This window comes from Embiotoca jacksoni, unplaced genomic scaffold (genome assembly GCF_022577435.1).
Source record: "Embiotoca jacksoni isolate LCO1_2020_lvr unplaced genomic scaffold, fEmbJac1.0.p SCAF_96, whole genome shotgun sequence".
Taxonomy (NCBI): Eukaryota; Metazoa; Chordata; class Actinopteri; family Embiotocidae; genus Embiotoca; species Embiotoca jacksoni.
The window spans coordinates 52,332-70,394 of NW_027185454.1; the positions used below are offsets into that span (position 1 = coordinate 52,332).

The 18,063-nt window shown below is 41.8% G+C and overlaps 2 protein-coding genes across 2 annotated transcripts; both read left to right on the plus strand.

Annotated features, from left to right (window-relative positions):
- Positions 1–398: 398 nt before the first annotated feature.
- Positions 399–7,369, plus strand: LOC138193808 (sphingosine-1-phosphate phosphatase 1-like). Its single transcript, XM_069142041.1, has 3 exons — positions 399–1,507; positions 4,028–4,117; positions 5,259–7,369. Exons 1-3 carry the CDS (start codon positions 758–760, stop codon positions 5,808–5,810), a joined length of 1,392 nt encoding a protein of 463 aa, XP_068998142.1. The 5' UTR covers positions 399–757; the 3' UTR covers positions 5,811–7,369.
- A 1,501-nt stretch (positions 7,370–8,870) lies between these two features.
- On the plus strand, positions 8,871–17,828 carry abcd4 (ATP-binding cassette, sub-family D (ALD), member 4). Its single transcript, XM_069142065.1, has 19 exons — positions 8,871–9,185; positions 9,283–9,401; positions 9,630–9,757; positions 10,582–10,721; positions 10,935–11,051; positions 11,373–11,498; positions 11,836–11,886; positions 12,064–12,158; positions 12,362–12,483; positions 13,011–13,102; positions 13,212–13,301; positions 13,495–13,700; positions 15,937–16,028; positions 16,195–16,231; positions 16,492–16,541; positions 16,682–16,734; positions 16,842–16,918; positions 17,046–17,161; positions 17,536–17,828. The coding sequence occupies exons 1-19, from the start codon at positions 9,145–9,147 to the stop codon at positions 17,629–17,631; spliced, it is 1,848 nt and encodes a 615-aa protein (XP_068998166.1). The 5' UTR covers positions 8,871–9,144; the 3' UTR covers positions 17,632–17,828.
- The last annotated feature ends 235 nt before the right edge of the window (positions 17,829–18,063 follow it).

Genomic DNA, 18,063 nt, shown 5'->3' on the forward strand with positions numbered 1-18,063 from the left:
TACTGTGCATTTTATATTTTTTACTGCTATTTTATGCTTTTCTATTATTTTATTCTATTATTTCTATTGTTATCTTATTGCTTCTGTATGCTGCTGTAGCGAAAAAATTTCCCCTCGGGGATTAATAAAGTAACTACCTACCTACCTACCTATATATAGATATATACTGTACTGTATATACTGTGCATTTTCTATTTAATATTTTTTTACTGCTATTTTATTGCTTTTTATTATCTTATTGCTTCCTGTATGCTGCTGCAGCGAAAACAATGTCCCCTTGGGGATTAATAAAGTAACTACCTCTCGACCCTAAATAGCCCTTTTGAGGCGGTGTTTTTGAGCGCGTGTAATGCGTCACAACGATCGGCAGGGGGCGGTGCTCGAACATCCTGCGCATTGACCGAGTGAAACGAAGAAGAAATGCGACTCGAGGAAGAAGACGGAGGTAAAAAAAACAAAAAAAACAAAAAAAAAAAATCAAAACGAACCAGTCCTAACGGCCTTGACGCAGTTAGTCGGCGGCTGCAGGAATTAGCGGAACATACGGTGAAGCAGGCTTAATGGTTAACTGCACCCGGACTTTGGACGCTGTCGTCCAGAACTCCCATGCTGCTGCACAAGGTCGGTGTTTTGAAACCAGGCACGAAGTTTGCTAAAAAAAAATTGTCAATTTGTCCCCGTGTCTCCTGCGTAATGAACTCCGCCTTTACCAAACTCCAAATTGTTTAAAAAAAAAAAAAAAAAAAAGAAGAGAGTCATGATGGCCAGCGTCTACGTGAAGACGTTTGTACAGATGTGTAATTACCTCCAGGACCCCCGTCAGGTAGCGAGGTTTCAGCGTTTGTGCGGCATTAAAGGAACATTCCCGGATAAAAGCACCAAGGCGAACAGGGGAGGGTTGGAGCCGGAGTGTCCCGGGCTGAGGAGGAGGATCCAGCCGGGTGGGGTTGGAGGAGAAGGAGGAGAAGGAGAAGGCTCCGACCGGAGTGTTGGGAACGGAGCGGCCGCAGACGCCACCGTGCTGCAGGTTAATGGGTGTCAGAGCGACGATGACGTCAGGCCCGGTGGTCCTCCATCATCATCATCTTCATCATCATCAGCAGCAGCAGCAGCCACCGACTTCGACACCACCAGAGCAAAACCCCTGCGGAAGAACTCCCTGACCGGGGATGTGGGTCAGGAGTTCCTGATCCGCAACAGGCTCCTCTTCTACCTGTTCACGTTTGGGACCGAGCTGGGCAACGAGATGTTCTTCATCATCTTCTTCCCCTTCCTCTTCTGGAACATCGACGCCCTGGTGAGCCGGAGACTCATCGTGGTCTGGGCCTGGAACCTCTTCGTGGGACAGTCCACCAAGGACATGGTCCGCTGGTCCCGGCCGGCGTCCCCTCCCGTGGTGAAGGTGGAGGTCTTCTACAACTCGGAGTACAGCATGCCCTCCACGCACGCCATGACGGGGACAGCCATACCTTTCTGTCTCTTCATGCTGACCTACGGACGGTGGCAGGTGAGCATGTTCGCAAACGACGAGGCGTAAAGTGTCAAAAAATAGGTGCAAACAAATCATGCAGGCAGTTGATGTGCAATGTTTGGAGACATGGCAAGGACCCCCCCAGGGCCCCCCCCTCCGGGGGCCCCCCAGGGGGGCTCCAGGGTTTTGCTCTTAGTTTGCTTTGGAGCTGAAATGATGATTTGATTTATTGTTTTGTAGATGCAGTGAAATTATTTAGGTAATCAATCACTTGTTTAACTTTAAGCATACATTTTCAAATGACAGCTTCTCACATTTTTTTCTGTTTTTCCCTTCATGTGATTTAATGTTTCATGAAATATCTTCGACTTCCTGTCAGGCTGAAGAAACAATTTGAATAGCAGCTTCGCTTTTTAGAAATTGTAATCAAGTTTTTACTTATCACCTTAATGGACGCACAACAACTTCAGTATTATCAGGCGTCTCCTTTATATCGACACCATCTACTTTCAATTACGTGATTGATATGAACCTTGTTTCCTCTGACAAAATGAACGTGTCACCGTAACACTTAAAATATTTCACATAGCTGAGCTCCACCCAAACCAGCTGAAAAAGCTTCTTTAAACGTGAAGAATAAAAAAAAAATGTATGATACATATTTAACCAGTATAGCTTGTGAGCTTCAGGTTGGAGAGCGCTGACAGACACATTACGTAGGTGGATACACTACACATGTACACGGAGAGCGAAGAAAAGGGTTTCAATCAGGTCAACAGCTTGGATTTTAGCCCCTGGAGTGTTAATCCATCTCTGAGACAACGCACAAGGTCGAACCTGATGAATCTACATTGACAAATATCACAATGCTCCACCGGTGTTATTCTCCCTCTTCATGTTGCCTCATATTTCCACACAGGATATGAACAGGCTTTAATAACCCACAGGGCAGACGGACAGTTTTGTACCCGACCATAACATCTTTCTATACGCGCGTCTGCTCGGGTTAAATCTACATTAAAAAAAAGATCAGAGTTTAAGGAGGGGGGTGAGGGGGGGGCATGTGACCTAATGATGTGTGAAATGTCCAGCATCCAGTTGTTGTTTTTTCCTCTGCAGCTCCTCGGTGTCGGGGAGGGTCAGACTACAGTCTGACCAAAGGAATGAAAAAGCACAGACTGCCTTTAAATCCTCATTAATCCTCGCTGCCCAGTCCCAAATGGAGAACAGCAGCTCTGACTGAGCAACAGCAAAAGCACAAATGCTTGTAGGTGTGGGATGAAACTTGTTGCCGCACAAGGCGACGAGCATTCCTCAAAAGTGGACCGACGGGGTGTGTTGGAGAGAGAAGAAACCAGGTGGCTTTGATTTGAAATAAACAAAAGCTCACTGTTCCACTTTGTCAGGGCGAGAAGAGGAAGCAGTGAATGTGACTCGGGGGAGGAGGAGGAGGGCGCTTCGAACTTTTCCTGCGATTGAATGTGTTTTCTGGTTCAAATGGGAGGAAGTGAGCTGGGAGGGTCTCTTTAGAGGAATGTAGCGCGCTGTATCAGCTGATCGGGGAGCTCAAAGCAAGGAGACGTTTTGGTGAAGCCGAGACAATCAATACCTGCATCACAAACATAGGACACTCAATTTAAATGTTCTTAATGTGAGACACATGATTAAAAATGTGTCATAAGTCTGTGGTTGGTTTGTGATGACTGTCAGTAAATAGATTAAAAAAAAAAAAAAGGGAAACGGTTGAATTCTTACATATTAGTGTGTTGCACGCCTGAACACAAACTGTCTGAACCGCTTGAACTTTCGTTGTGTCATCAAGTTCCCTGTAGTGTCATGACTGAAGGCAGAAGAACTGAAACCAGAGCAAGAGGTTACTAAAAGTTACAAAAGATTAGGTGTGGGCCATAAATGGGTTTCAAGGCCGAAGGAGGACTCAAAGTATCATCTAAACAGTGTTAGAAGGCCGTGTTCGATTACGCTGGAAGGATGTCGGTCAGTCGGACAAGTAAATATCTTAACTTAGGATGGATTTCTACGATTTTCAGTCCACAAGATGAATTATAATCAGATGTTCTTTGACTTTCCGTGCAGAACTACCACCAGGTCACAATGTACCATCACCGTACTTTAGTTTGACATCAGCTTCAGATGAATTCTTTGAAGTCCTTCTCGGCAAATACCGAGATGGTAATCACAGTGCACATACCTGCTGAACAGTGTTGTCATAGTGAGCATTCAGCTCGAAGCACTACTGTGCCAAAGGGCAGCCCGACAGAGCCGCTGCTACCACGCCAGTCGACTTTTAGACTCGTTTCGTTTTCTTTTTTCCCAAAGCTGTTGTTGTTGTTGTTTCCACTGACAATAAACTGATTTCACATAGTTTGAACATATTGCCACAGAAACGTAAAGCTTCCTTTTGCCACCAGGAAATTAGAAAAGTGTCTCAAAATGAATGAATTCTCATCGAAGAAGCTCTTGTGTTTGGAGTATTTACCAAACATACTGTGTGTTAACCTTTTAATGCAGCCTTCTTTATTTCTCTCTCTCTCTCAGTACTCTTTCCTCTTCGGCTTTTGTGTGGCTCTCAGCTGGAGTGTCCTGGTCTGCGTGAGCCGAGTCTACATGGGGATGCACTCTGTTCTGGTAAAGCACATGACACACTACATTCATATCAAATAAATCTTCCCTCACTGAAATCTGAATTTGATTGAGAATATGAGTGATGCTGCTGCACCCGGACCTTCGACCTTCACTGTCACTTACAGGCCATTTATTCTTTCATCCCAGTTCGATAGTGATGTCTTCCTTCGACGCGTCAAAAATTATCTCTAAAAAACCTAAATCCATAGTGCCATTTATTCTATATTATACAGCTTCCTATGCACCTCAGATAGTTGTAAATGATACCTGCTGCAGTCCCTTCTTTTCTTTTATTATGGAGGATGCCTCCAAACAGCAAGCTCGGCTTGCATGTCTGTATTTGAAATTACCTGTACTCGTTTTAAATTTCTTTGAGGGGACAGATTCCCGTGAGAGGAATCATCAGACCAGTTGTTAAACTTGAGATCTTCTAAGGACACTAAACAAATTCCTGTGAATAGTTTTTTGCTCTTTACATCATCTTGAATGGGTTTTGTTTTCTTGGCATTGTTCCTGCTGTATGTAACTGAGGGAACGAGAGGAAATAAGATGGCCATTGCCAAGAAAGTCTTTCAGCCTGCCACGTATGGAAAAGTTAACATTCACAATAAAAGGACTGAAAACATCTGGAGTTCATTCACTGCAATAATGTGTGTAACATCCACTTAATTACTTCTTTTTCATGTTGATAACTCGTGGAAAATTATGTGCAAGCAGAGCCAATAAACAAATTAAAACCAATAGATAAGGTCAGATTAGATTTGGTGACCGGGCAACTGCTGCTTGTAGTTACGGTTTATGTTCTGATTCTCTCAATAGTGACACCTGTTTATCAGTCAGTTGCTTTCCTGATTTCTCCAGGAGGATTTAGGACTACAAGGAAAGCCATTGCTTAAATAACATGTCTTTGTGTAGTGCGTCCTTCAGGGCAGGAAGCAGTACAGGCTTTTTTTATTTTGAGAGTTTGGACTTTTGTGTTCATGATTTGTAATACGTAAAAACAAAAAACAAAAAAACGTTGGAGTACATTCATTTTAACTTCTTAAAGTCAGGTTTCTCGTTAAAAGACATCTTCAGTCATCAATACGCCTTGTCGGATTGAGATTTAATCTGTTTTACAACAATGCGTGTCCCTGTGTTGCAGGAGGTAATCACTGGCTTCCTGTACAGCCTTCTCATTCTCGCCTTCTTCCAGCCAATGTTGGACAAGATCGACAACTTCTACATGATGGACCACTACGCTCCGCTTGCTATTATCGTGTCGCACGTGAGCCTGGGACTTGTGGCTTTCTCTCTGGATTCGTGGAGCACCTCTCGGGGCGACACGGCTCAGGCACTGGGCACCGGGGCGGGGGCCGCTCTGGCCAGCCACGTGAACCATCAGCTGGGGCTGATGCTGGATCCGCCGCCGTCCTCGCTTCCTCTAATTCTGCCGGCAATCAGCGCCGGCTTGGTGCTACGCTCCCTGCTGCGCTTCCTCATCGGAGTCGCCGTCATCCTTGTCATGAGGATGGTGATGAAAGCAGTGACTATTCCGTTCTTGTGTCGACTGTTTGGGCTGCCCTCCAATAACGTAAGACGGGCGCGGCAGTACATGAGAGTAGAGCTGCCGTACCGTTACATCGTCTACAGTGTTGTGGGTTTTAGCTGTGTCTGCTTCGTGCCTCTCCTCTTTAGGATCTTAAACCTCGCCTGAGTGTTTGTGCTAACGGTCACGCCCTGCTGACATGCTCGCTGACATGGTGAAGGCCGACAGCACTTGGAAACATGCTGCTTGTTTTGACACAAGCGAACGGCTCTGTTTCTGCACGACAGAAGCCTTTTTAAAAAAAAGGTCGAGTCTGATGATATTTTCATTGGTAATAAATTCCATCGAAAGAGCAAAACCAATGATTGATTGATCTTTTTAACAAATATTATCTTTGAAGCCTGATGTAGCTCACTTCAAAACGATCTAAAAAAAAAATATTAGTGAGCCACACAGCTGCAATGGGTGACATGGTTCATTACAACAAGAACAACAACTGTAATCTACTTTAATCAAATCTCAGTCGTGCGGCTATAAATACTCCTCAAGTATTAATTATGTTTTAATCTGGGGCTGGAAATCCAGTATTCCCCAAGAAATGTACTCCGTTCAGTTTGAGTATTACTGAATACAAACTACAGACCCCAACTTTTTTTTTAGGAAATTACCTTTTTTAAATGTGGCCAGATTTAAAAAAAAAAAAAAAGAAATAAAAAATCTGAGAACGAACATCCGCAAGCTGTAGGAGTGTGAAAGTATTGCACATCTTTTGGCCTTTTCATGAGATTTGTCGATGTATCAAATACACAGAATATCACCTGCCTCATCCTTTAAGATCCACCTTTGGTCAACACGTTCAAGTTTTATCTGGAAGTTTGGAATACAAAATCTATCAGATGTAATGCATCGATGCTTGTATTCATCAACGAGGAATCTATTGTACATTTATGTAATATGTCAGAATATACAGGAACATGTTTTGGACAGTTTTATGCTCTTAAGAATAAACCAAACCATGAATCGGGAAAGTCTGAAGTCACTTCACATTTGTCCCCGTGTATAAATCTAAACAACCTGGAAGCAATAAAAACAATACTTTAGGTATTCAAGCTCTCAGGTGTGTGGGTAGTTGATGATCTCTTTAAATATAGAGGAGTTTCTAACTATGAGCAGGTCTGTTGTATCATTACCACTTTTTTACACTGCCATGGTCAGCATTATGTTGTCGCCTCGCTTTTGTATATTTTCTCGTGCCACACAATTATGTACGTGTAATTTTGGCCCAAATGTCAGTCAAGTGCTCTGAAACAGTTATTTGAAACAAGAGAATTAAGAAAAATTTATATTTTTGATCAATTCTTTATCATTGTAATTATCTTGAGATGAATTGTTCCTCTACAAAAACTAAATTTAATATATTATCCATACTGTATGAAATCCAGAGACATTTCAGCTGTCCTGATACTCCAGTATATAAAAACATAGAACTTATCTGACTGTTGTAACTGTTTGTAATTTGTTGTATTGTTTTTAATAATGCTTAACTAATATTAAATCAGAATACTAATGCCCAATTTACGGTATATCGTGAAAACGTATAGGGATATTTATAGGTGTGCTATTACTATCAACCCTCCCATCTTTTTTCTGTTATGGAAAGACTGTGTCCACAGAAAACGTATGGAAACAAGATAAAAATAAAGTATTTAAAAAAAATGTTTAACCAAGCACGACTATCAAGTATTCGTTATTCCATGATGGAAACAGTGTCTTGCGTGACATACTGTCGTCATTCCACAATGAACTATTTTTAAGCGTGCCTACAGTCTTTAAATAGTCTTATTTCAAAGGCCCATGCTCACTTCTTTTTGGTTTAAACACTATGGTTTTCTCAACAATTTGTAGCTACAGGACATAGACTTTTTTTTTCTATATTATAATTAATAATAATAATAGTAATTCATTGCTTTGTACAGAGAAGTGTTTTTATTATTTAGCACATCTTCAGTGAAATATATTTGGATGGACAAAATAATAGAAACACCTGTCGGTAAAACACAAACCGCAACCTTCAAAATTATCATTGAATATTATGACCTTCATGTAGGATTTATCGCAGTGCTGCTTTATTAGACTTTAGTTGAATGTAGTTGTGCCTATTAAAGCTGGGATATGGAGTTTTGTGGAAGAGGCAGAATTTGAAAATGCAACCCTCCCTCTGCAGCTCTCGCCCCGCCCCTCTCCGTCCTCCTAAGCCCCTCCCACCAAACGATCGCGGGCACATGCACGCACACAGCGGGGTTACCTGCCTCTCCTTTGTCTCCGGATCGCCGAGGGTCTGTCTTCAGGTGCACTTCGGCCAGGTCGAGCGCTCACCGGAGGGGAGGCCTTGACCTCTCACCGTCCTGGTGGAGGCTGTGGACGACGAGGACCGGCTTGGTGCCCCTGCGAGACGGGTATCACGTTCAAATGCACCCTCCTATTCTGGAGCCTCCCCCCCCAAACGAACCGCCTCGTGTCCCCCCATCACGTCCACCCGAGAGTCGCGCTGCCTGCAGACTGCTCCAAGGGCTGAACGACTGGATGTTGAGGCTGATGCAGGGTCAGCGTCCTGGCTCGCCACTTGAAACCTGGAGGTTTCGCCCTGCTCGCCCTCATGCACCTTGGAGGGAAGAGAGTTGAACATGGAGGGTTTAATGTCGTCTAGTTGTTGCCAATACGTTAATAGCAACTTCTTTCTGGGATTGTCCAACAATTAATCAGACTAGATATTTAAATTGGACATCCACTCGCATCTGGAACTTGATTTGACCCGCATCAAGTCTTGTTATGGGCTAGATTTTCTAAGGCAAAGAGAAGCTGCAAAAGACTAATGTTCTCTCAGACCACTTGAATTATAATCTTCTCAAAAGTTATTATGGTATTTTTGCCTACCCATGGTAAGTATAAGTAAACAAGTGAGAATATAGGCTCTAAACAGTCTATATATTTTGTAGGCATAAATGTATTGTATACAACTCATGGTCACTTAGCAAAAAATGTGCCTTTTTATAATCTCAATAAATGTTATAAAGTTAAAATGTTTACAAAAACTAATTTTCACCACGAAGTTTTTTTTTTCTTCCCCAAATGAAAAGCTGGTTTAACTTTTATTTTGAAAACCGGGAGGAACCGGAAGTCCGTACTTTAACACCCACCGACCAAAACATTCATGTTTAACATCTCCGATTCACAGTGGAGCAGCAGGACAGGACGCGATGCTTCAGTTTTAACAACATTTAACGAAATTAAATGTCGAAGAAAGCAACAAGCGAGGTAGTTACTTTAGATCGCGTTTGTTTACTTTTGTTTGTAATTTGCCTCCAAACTGTTTGAGCTGCTGTTCTTCTCTGGCTGCGTTAGTTCGTATAAAAGTGAGCTATTCTGAACCTTTTAAATGAGAAATAAACAACGTATGAGAAGTTGTGTCTGAGGAAATACCAGCCTCCTGCAGCCAGTGCAGATGCCTCGTTTGGAAAAGTCAAACGGCAAAGGGACAAAAAGGTAAACACGTGCAGATTAAAGGCCCGCCGAGACAAAGATTTCAACTTCCTCCTCTGCTCATTTAACTTGCATCTCTCTCTCTCCGTCTATGACTCAGACTGAAGTTAGACTGGAGGTTTGTTCAAAGGTTCTGCAGCATCCAGAAGGTCCTGTTCCCGTCATGGACCAGTCAAAGTGTCCTGATGTTTGGGACTTTGCTTGTCGTCACTCTGACAGGTAACAGCTGGGCATCTTTGTCTGCATAAGGGGGGGGAAATGATTAGGTCACATCAGGTCAAACTGCAGCTCGACGTCCTTCAGGTGATATATTAAGAGCTTCTGATAGCAGCAGGCTGCACACTTTATTTCCCTCCCGACCTTTAGGCTCAGCGCGTTGCCTCATTTCTCCAGTTCGGTTTACAAGCCTCTGCTTCAGCCGTCTTCCATGTCTTTCTCTGCCATCAGAACAGCTGATCATTTACCAGGTGGGTGTCCTCCCCAGTCGCTTCTACAACGTGCTGGCAGACAAAGATTTCTCCGGCTTCAGGAGTCTTGTGGGCACAGCGCTGACGCTCATTTTACTCAACTCTTCTGTAAGTTGATGGGTGGCACAAGTCCACCTCACGCACCGACCTGTCACAACAGCATCCATCTCTCATTCTTACAACCAAATAGTTCTTTAAAAGTAGACAGATCTATTGCAGGAATTTGGCCTTTGAGCAGTTTTTTTTTTAATCTTCACACATGTTCAAACTGAGCCGTGTCCCTCTTATCATTTTCCTTTGTGTACACACTGTAGTGATAAAAGTACTGATACTATTAGAAGTCATATTATTGATTAACCGGTCTGTTCTTTATCAAGCCGTTGTTAGTAGGCAGAATATTATCACTCTTTATCGTTGAGATGAATTATTATTGTCCTTATCATCTGATTATGTTATTGTACTTGATTAAAATACAGCAGCACTTTTATCACAATTGGGACATGTACTACATTTCTAGTACTGTAAATGATCCGTCTAGAGGCATGTAGATGTGCACCTAAACTAAATAAAACAGACTGTCACAGTCTTTTTTTAAATTTTACTGTGGGGCATCAGCTTTTATTTTGGATGACTGCAAACTAAAGTAGTTGCTTTATAAAAGGTCAGCCTGACATGCTCGTTTTATAGCCTACATGTACTTGTTCTTGGCTGTGGATTTTGAACCTTGGAAACAGCAACCGATAACAATTTTCTAGGAGTTTATTCTAAGGAAGCAGATGTGCTACATTCAGTTAGGAGGCCTCGCCTGACAGGAGACATCATGTGTCGTGAGCTCTTGTTCCCGTCATTAAATTGTCCTTTTACGGTCTCACTGTTACTTTCTCTCTCTAATACAGTTTCTTCCTACGTGTCCCCGTCTTTCTCTGTCACAGCTAAAAAGCATCGATCAGTACATTTGCAATCAGATGTATGTCAGGTGGAGGAAGATGCTGACTGAAAGCCTCCATTCGGCCTACTTCCAGGGCAGAGTCTACTACACACTTAATGTTCTCAGAGAGGACATCGATAACCCGTAAGCATCAATAGCTTTCTTATTTGTCGACTTATTTGTCGTTTTTTTTCCTCACAGTAAAGACGGATACAATTTCAATTTATCAGCATGTACGATTGTGCAAAAACACATCGACAGTTTGAGTGTTGTCCATTAAAATGAAAGATTTGATGTATTAAATCGTGCAGTTAATAGAACATTAAACATGGATGTATTTTTGTGTGATTCTTGCAGAGACCAGCGGATCAGTCAGGATGCAGAGAGGCTGTGTAAGCAGATGAGCACCATGGCGAGTCGTCTGATTGTCTCTCCGTTCACACTGACTTACTACACCTACCACTGCTTTCACAGGTGAGTATCAAAACTGGCAGAAAAAAAAAAAAAAAGTCAAAAATACAGACTTTCCTTTTCATATGTAACTTTTAGCCATCCCATGTGGAAAAACAGCATTACTGTGTCTGTTCACTCTGAAAGTCTGTTGCAACTCTGCTGCAGGCTAAAAAGGTTTAACTTGCTAAGCTCGTTTTGTGTAAGCAGAGTTGTAACTGCGGCAAATGGCTGAGTTTTTAATTTTATTGCAATATATTTGTAATGTGGTTTTAAATGTGTTCCAATGTCTCATTTAACTGCGTTTGAAAAGAGGTACATAAATATAATCGTTTTGCTCTGCAGCACCGGCTGGATCGGTCCTGTTAGTATCTTTGGCTACTTTGTAATCGGGACTGTTGCCAATAGAATCCTGATGGGGCCAATTGTGTCAACGTTGTTTGAGCAAGAAAAACTGGAGGGAGACTTCAGGTAAGTTCAGTATGTGTACATAGAGTCACACAAGTCTGAGTAGATAACTTATTCTAACAAATAAATGCAGATGGACTGCTTTAACTGGCCAGTCATAATGTTTTCCCTGACCTTTAACAGAGTGGTTGGCTATTTCAGCAGCTTTATTTGACAAATCCTCCAAATATTTATTGTCAAGGTAAACCAGTCCTTCGTGAAGAGGAAATATCCGAGAACTTTGGCACACTTCCTTTTACACAACAGGATATGCATCAGCCTGCAATGTAGCTTTTTTTCTGAAGAGGAATCTGCGATGTTTGAAAGTGAAAACATAAATATGCCTTTTTTTAATGTCCAGATTCAAGCACATGCAAATCCGTGTCAATGCAGAGTCTGCAGCTTTTTACAGGTGAGGCACCAGATTTATATACCTGGTCAAGTTTATAATCTTTAATTCTACACTACCATGTGGTTGTATAATGTAGGCAACGTACATTTATTGGCATTATTTAATTTCACACGACACTAAATCAGATCAACAAGCAAGCTGGAAAAAAAGCTTTTTTTTTTTTTTTTTTTTTTTTAGAGCCGGTAAAGTGGAGCACATGAGGACGGACCGAAGACTGCAGGCTCTGATGTTGACTCAAAAGAGTCTCATAAACAAAGAGCTCTGGCTTTATAGTAAGAAAACTCTTTACATGCATGCAAATCTTTGTGCCTTTGCTTACTCTGGTTTGAATAAACTTGTAGATATTTTACTGCTATTTTATTGCTTTTCTATTATTATCTTATTGCTTCTGTATGCTGCTGTAGCGAAAAAATTTCCCCTCGGGGATTAATAAAGTAACTACCTACCTAACCTAGATTAACCTCTGCTTTCTCAGTTGGGGTGAACACGTTTGACTACCTTGGAGGTTTTCTCAGCTACATTATAATTGCCATTCCCATCTTTACTGGTGTTTATGATGGTCTCACTCCCGGTGAACTCAGTGCACTCATCAGTAAGGTAGACATGTTTTTTCCTTTCTCTACTTAACTTCAACTTTTTCTTTACAAATAAAAAGAACACCTCTTAAAAGTGTTGAACAGGTAAAACAAAAACCATCTAATCTTTGAAATCCAAAAATATACTAAAATGTTACACAGTATGTGCTCATGGTATGTTTTCCTCAGAGTTGAGTTGAAACATGAAATCCATCTCTGAATAGTTGCCAAAATGATTGTTTGTCGCTAGTTGACCCACTAGGTGGCACCAAAACCCCTTTTTTTCCCCCCTTACAAGCAATTCAACTCTTTATGCTGAGTTCAAATGCTTGTTGGACAGATTTCACATCTAAAAGGTCCTTGGAGGTATTATTTTAGCATCAGAACTGTCACAATCAAGTATATTTAGTATTAACGTGGTCTTGCCTCATTTCATGTTGTTGCCCAGTGTAGCCTGTTGTTGCTGCCTTTTGTTTTACATTCAGATCCTCTTAATAACCTCGACTCATATTCACTCTCTGTCCTGGTTGTCTCCTCGTTCGTATTCAGAATGCCTTTGTGTGCATCTACTTGATAAATGGCTTCACGCAGCTAATAGACCTGTCAACTACTCTGTCAGATGTGGCTGGATACACCCACAGGTACCACGCTGCATACTTAAATTCACCTCGTGGAGGATAAATGATGACAGCGGGGTTTGTGCATGCCCTCTACTTTTTCTGTCACTGAATCTGGGTGTGTTGTGGTCAGGATTGGGGAGCTGCGGGAGGTGATGGATGACATCCTACGCAAGCAGTGCGACTACGACCCTGCGTCAGGGGAAAGCTACGACTTTGACAGGTTTGCGTGAGCACTTTTACATCAATCTCTGCTGCTGAAGATGATTTGAGGAACAGGCAGCACTCGGAGAATTCATTAGATTACATTAAACATACAGAAATAGAAACGAGACCATCAACAACAAAGAAGATGGCGAGAATGAATGCCAAAGTCATTCAGCCTCCTAATGGTCATTGTTTATTTTTTATTTCAGTGACTTCAATGTCCACGCTGGCCCTGCGGACACTGCCTTCATCCTAGACCATCTCTCATACAAATCGCCTTACTCTGACCAGCTGCTGGTAGAAGACCTGAGTCTGAAAATCAGTCAGGGAACCAACCTGCTGGTGGTGGGGAACACGGGCACCGGCAAGACGTCCCTACTGCGGGTCCTTAACCGACTCTGGGAAGCACACAGCGGTGAGAGAGCTGCAGGACCGAGGCCGTTTTTGGTCATTGTAATGCATTTCATGCACGACAGCACAGGCTCAATGAGAAGGTGTCAATAAAAAAAATAACCCCTGACTGAAATATTTGCATATACAGTGCATCCGGAAAGTATTGACAGCGCTTCACTTTTTCCACATTTTGTTATGTTACAGCCTTATTCTAAAATGGATTAAATTCTTTTTTTTTCCTGAAAATTCAACACACAATATCCCATAATGACAAAGTGAAAAAAGTGCTTACATTTTTTGCAAATCTATTAAAAATAAACAAAAATATAACACTTACATAAGTATTCACAGCCTTTGCTCAATACTTCGTTGAAGCACCTTTGAATCCCTCAAGCTCCATCAGGTTGGATGGGGAGCGTCGGTGCACAGCCATTTTTAGATCTCTCCAGAGATGTTCAATCGGGTTCAAGTCTGGGCTCTGGCTCGACCACTCAAGAACATTCACAGAGTTGTCCCAATCCACTCCTTTGTTATCTCGGCTATGTGCTTCGGGTCGTTGTCCTGTTGGAAGATGACCCTTCGCTCCAGTCTGAGGTCCAGAGCGCTCTGGAGAAGGTTTTCATCAAGGATGTCTCTGTACATTGCTGCATTCATCTTTCCCTCCATCCTGACTAGTCTCCCAGTTCCTGCCGCTGAAAAACATCCCCACAGCATGATGCTGCCACCACCATGCTTCACTGTACAGATGGTATTGGCCAGGTGATGAGCGGTGCCTGGTTTCCTCCAGACATGACGCTTGGCATTCAGGCCAAAGAGTTCAATCTTTGTTTCATCAGACCAGAGAATTTAGTTTCTCATGGTCTGACAGTCCTTCAGGTGCCTTTTGGTAAACTCCAGGTGGGCTGTCATGTGCCTTTTACTGAGGAGTGGCTTCCATCTGGCCGCTCTACCACACAGACCTGCTTGGTGGAGTGCTGCAGAGATGGTTGTCCTTCTGGAAGGTTCTCCTCTCTTCACAGAGCAACGTTGGAGCTCTGTCAGAGTGACCATCGGGTTCTTGGTCACCTCCCTGACTAAGGCCCTTCTCCCCCGATCGCTCAGTTTGGCCGGGCGGCCGACTCCAGGAAAAGTCCTGGTGGTTCCAAACTTCTTCCATTTAGGGATGATGGAGGCCACTGTGCTCATTGGGACCTTCAATGCTGCAGAAATGTTTCTGTACCCTTCCCCAGATCTGTGCCTCGATACAATCCTGTCTCGGAGGTCTACAGACAATTCCTTGGACTTCATGGCTTGGTTTGTGCTCTGACATGTACTGTCAACTGTGGGACCTTATATAGATGGTGTGTGTCTTAACAAATCATGTCCAATCAACTGAATTTACCACAGGTGGACTCCAATCAAGTTGTAGAAACATCTCAAGGATGATCAGTGGAAACAGGATGCACCTGTGCCTGTCATGGCAAAGGCTGTGAATACTTATGTACAGGGGATTTTTTTTTTTTTTTCATTTTTTATTTTTAATAGATTTGCAAAAATTTCAAAAAACTTTTTTCATCATTATGGGGGGTATTGTGTGTAGAATTTTGAGGAAAAAAATGAATTTAATCCATTTTGGAATAAGGCTGTGATATAACAAAATGTGGAAAAAGTGAAGCGCTGTGAATACTTTCTGGATGCACTGTGTGGAAGGAAACATATTGTAAAGAGAAAAGATAGTTGTGTCCACATTACGCTTATAAAAAATGACAAATGAGCCCAACGTGGTTTCCCCTAAAAGAAATTGCCACTGTGGACATGAATATTTGGATCATCATTTGAAGCTGGTTTCTGGAACCCTTCAGTACTGCAGAAGCTTTTAACTCAGGGGACAGTATCATAAACAGTTTGATTTCTTTAATTTCAATTACATTTTTTCCTTTTTCTCTAAAGTAATACAAATTTGTATCATATACTACACCATGAACAAAGAAGAAAATACAGGAATTTGTCCCAGCGTTGCAGAAACATGTGGAGATGCTGTCACATTAAAGGCATGAAAATATTTGAGCTGTTTTCTGAGGGAGTAAAATGCTGCTATTAGTTTTCATTATTACAGATTCCGATTTGGCCACAACATGTCCACGCAAAAAAACATCAGAAAAGAACAGTAACTATAATCCATAAGGCAAATAAAGAAAAGTTGGCATTATTTGTGAGATCTGTAAACATCGGTGTCCTCTCACCTGTCTGTCTAACCATTTTCTGTTTCTTTGTCTCAGGTTTTGTCCAGATGACCACGTGTTTCGGGCCCAGAGGAACCCTCTTCCTGCCACAGAAACCCTACCTGACTGATGGCTCACTGCGTGAACAGGTAGCTATTTTCTTTTATGGTGTTTTTCTTCAAGAGTAGTTTATTTTTAAGAGCCCTCAACTTGTCAAACAATACATATCCAGTGTGTCTACAGGTGCTATGAGTATAACAAGAGCTCAAATCGACCAGAAAATAAAAGATTGACTGGAACTCTTCTCTCCAACAGGTGATCTACCCACTGAAGGACATTTACCCTGCATCAGGTATCATATTCAGTGTAACCTAACAGTTTACTGTCAAACAGTGTAACAGCCAGAGGCAATAACATTTAATGTAAATTAAAACAGTAAATAAAGACACGGTATGTCATATGAGCTAGTGTTTGTATTCTCGAATATTGTGAACCTCTGGGAACATTTACATTTAATCCGGGTTTTTTACAACTTTGTGTTAATGCTGCCTCATAGAAAACCTAAAATAATGAATAATTTGAATGATATTTATAGTGTGTCCTTTTTTTCAGGGTCAGTCGATGATGACAGAATTATACAATTCCTCGAACTTGCTGGAGTGGTGGGTAACTTCATCATTCAGCAATATGCTTGAAAATCTTCGATTTGTCTTTTTAAATGGATTATTCACCTTGAATACTGCATTAGATGATTTTAAATTTGCATACATACTGATATGAAAACTTGATATGTGTGCTCCAGTCTAGTCTCCTTCAGCGGACCGGTGGGCTGGATGAAAAAGTGGAATGGAACTGGTGAGAGCAACTTCAATAACAAACGATGACTGTGTTTCCGTGCAGTTACACAGTCACACGTTACTTCCTCAAAATTATGAACAATCCCAACTGATTTTTCTCTGCAGGTATGATGTTCTGTCTCCAGGCGAAATGCAGCGACTCTGCTTTGCACGACTCTTCTATCTGCAGCCCCAATATGCCGGTGTGTTCCTAACCTTCTGCAAAGTTTTTACAAGAGCATCTCAGGAGGAAAGACATTTTATGACTCCATGTAAAATATTTGTGTTATGTTCTACAGTTTAAGTCTTTTTTTTTTCTTTACTCTTTAGTTTTAGATGAGGCCACCAGCGCATTGACCGAGGAGGCGGAGGCACAACTCTACCGAACCTGTAAACAGCTGGGCATGACGTTGGTCAGTCTGGGACACCGGAGCAGCCTGGAGAAGGTAGGCTCAACACAGGCTACGTGTCCCATAAACCTCATTAGAATTAAAGAGATGATGAGGAATTAAAATGATCAGAAAGTTTAAAAATTACAGTCCATAAACTCGAATTACTGTAGGAGGAAGTCGTGGGAAAAGCACATCTTTCATGCTTGATATGTGCTGCCTACTATTCAGCTGAATGCTGGTCGATTGATGGATTAGATACTACACAACTGAGTTCAAAGGGACGAACGCTTTATCAGTCTCTAAATCTTCTCTTGATAGGATTACATTTCTACAATTATTATTTTTGTTTTAAAATGTACCACCTTTAGTTTTGTTCTCAAATCTGTCTACATCTACAAAGGATGTTGTGTCTTTTCTGTTCTTCACAGTACCATGATGTCCAGTTGAAGCTGTGTGGAGGAGGCCGATGGGAATTAACCAATTTAAGAGAATCTGGAGGGGGTCTCAGAGAAGAGGACATGTGACCACAGTCATCTTGAAACCCATAATAAGAAGAACACATCAATGTCGGAGCCGAGAACAGAAACGCACCTTAATTAATCAGTTACTAACATTCAAGTGCTCTTCTTAATCTTCTCGGAGTCCACAATCAGTTTGATATTTTATTCCCATCTTGCTTGGTTAAAAAACGGGGGAATGCATCATTTCTTCCTAAGAGGTTAACGGGTTGAGGGAGGCATGTGGTTCAACAACCAACCAAAAGGTTCTGGATCCAAAGACAAATTTTGACAAAAAACACTTTTTTGTAAATGTGGCGAGCGTTTATATGAGATCACAGTTGTTCATATAATGTTTACAATCAATACTGCATATGGGATTATTACAACCAAGTTTTGTTATTAAACACAGTGTTCTTTGGTTTTAATAATTCCTATTAAAAACTGAGTACATATGTG

What these genes read in the sequence shown, in the direction of transcription:
- LOC138193808 (XM_069142041.1), top strand. Translation starts at nt 758, where the DNA reads ATGATGGCCAGCGTCTACGTGAAGACGTTTGTACAGATGTGTAATTAC. An exon ending in TGACCTACGGACGGTGGCAG is followed by an intron (nt 1,508 to 4,027) that starts GTGAGCATGTTC and finishes TCTCTCTCTCAG; the next exon opens with TACTCTTTCCTCTTCGGCTT. An exon ending in TGGGGATGCACTCTGTTCTG is followed by an intron (nt 4,118 to 5,258) that starts GTAAAGCACATG and finishes CCTGTGTTGCAG; the next exon opens with GAGGTAATCACTGGCTTCCT.
- abcd4 (XM_069142065.1), top strand. Translation starts at nt 9,145, where the DNA reads ATGCCTCGTTTGGAAAAGTCAAACGGCAAAGGGACAAAAAG. An exon ending in GAAAGCTACGACTTTGACAG is followed by an intron (nt 13,302 to 13,494) that starts GTTTGCGTGAGC and finishes TTTTTATTTCAG; the next exon opens with TGACTTCAATGTCCACGCTG. An exon ending in GGACATTTACCCTGCATCAG is followed by an intron (nt 16,232 to 16,491) that starts GTATCATATTCA and finishes CCTTTTTTTCAG; the next exon opens with GGTCAGTCGATGATGACAGA.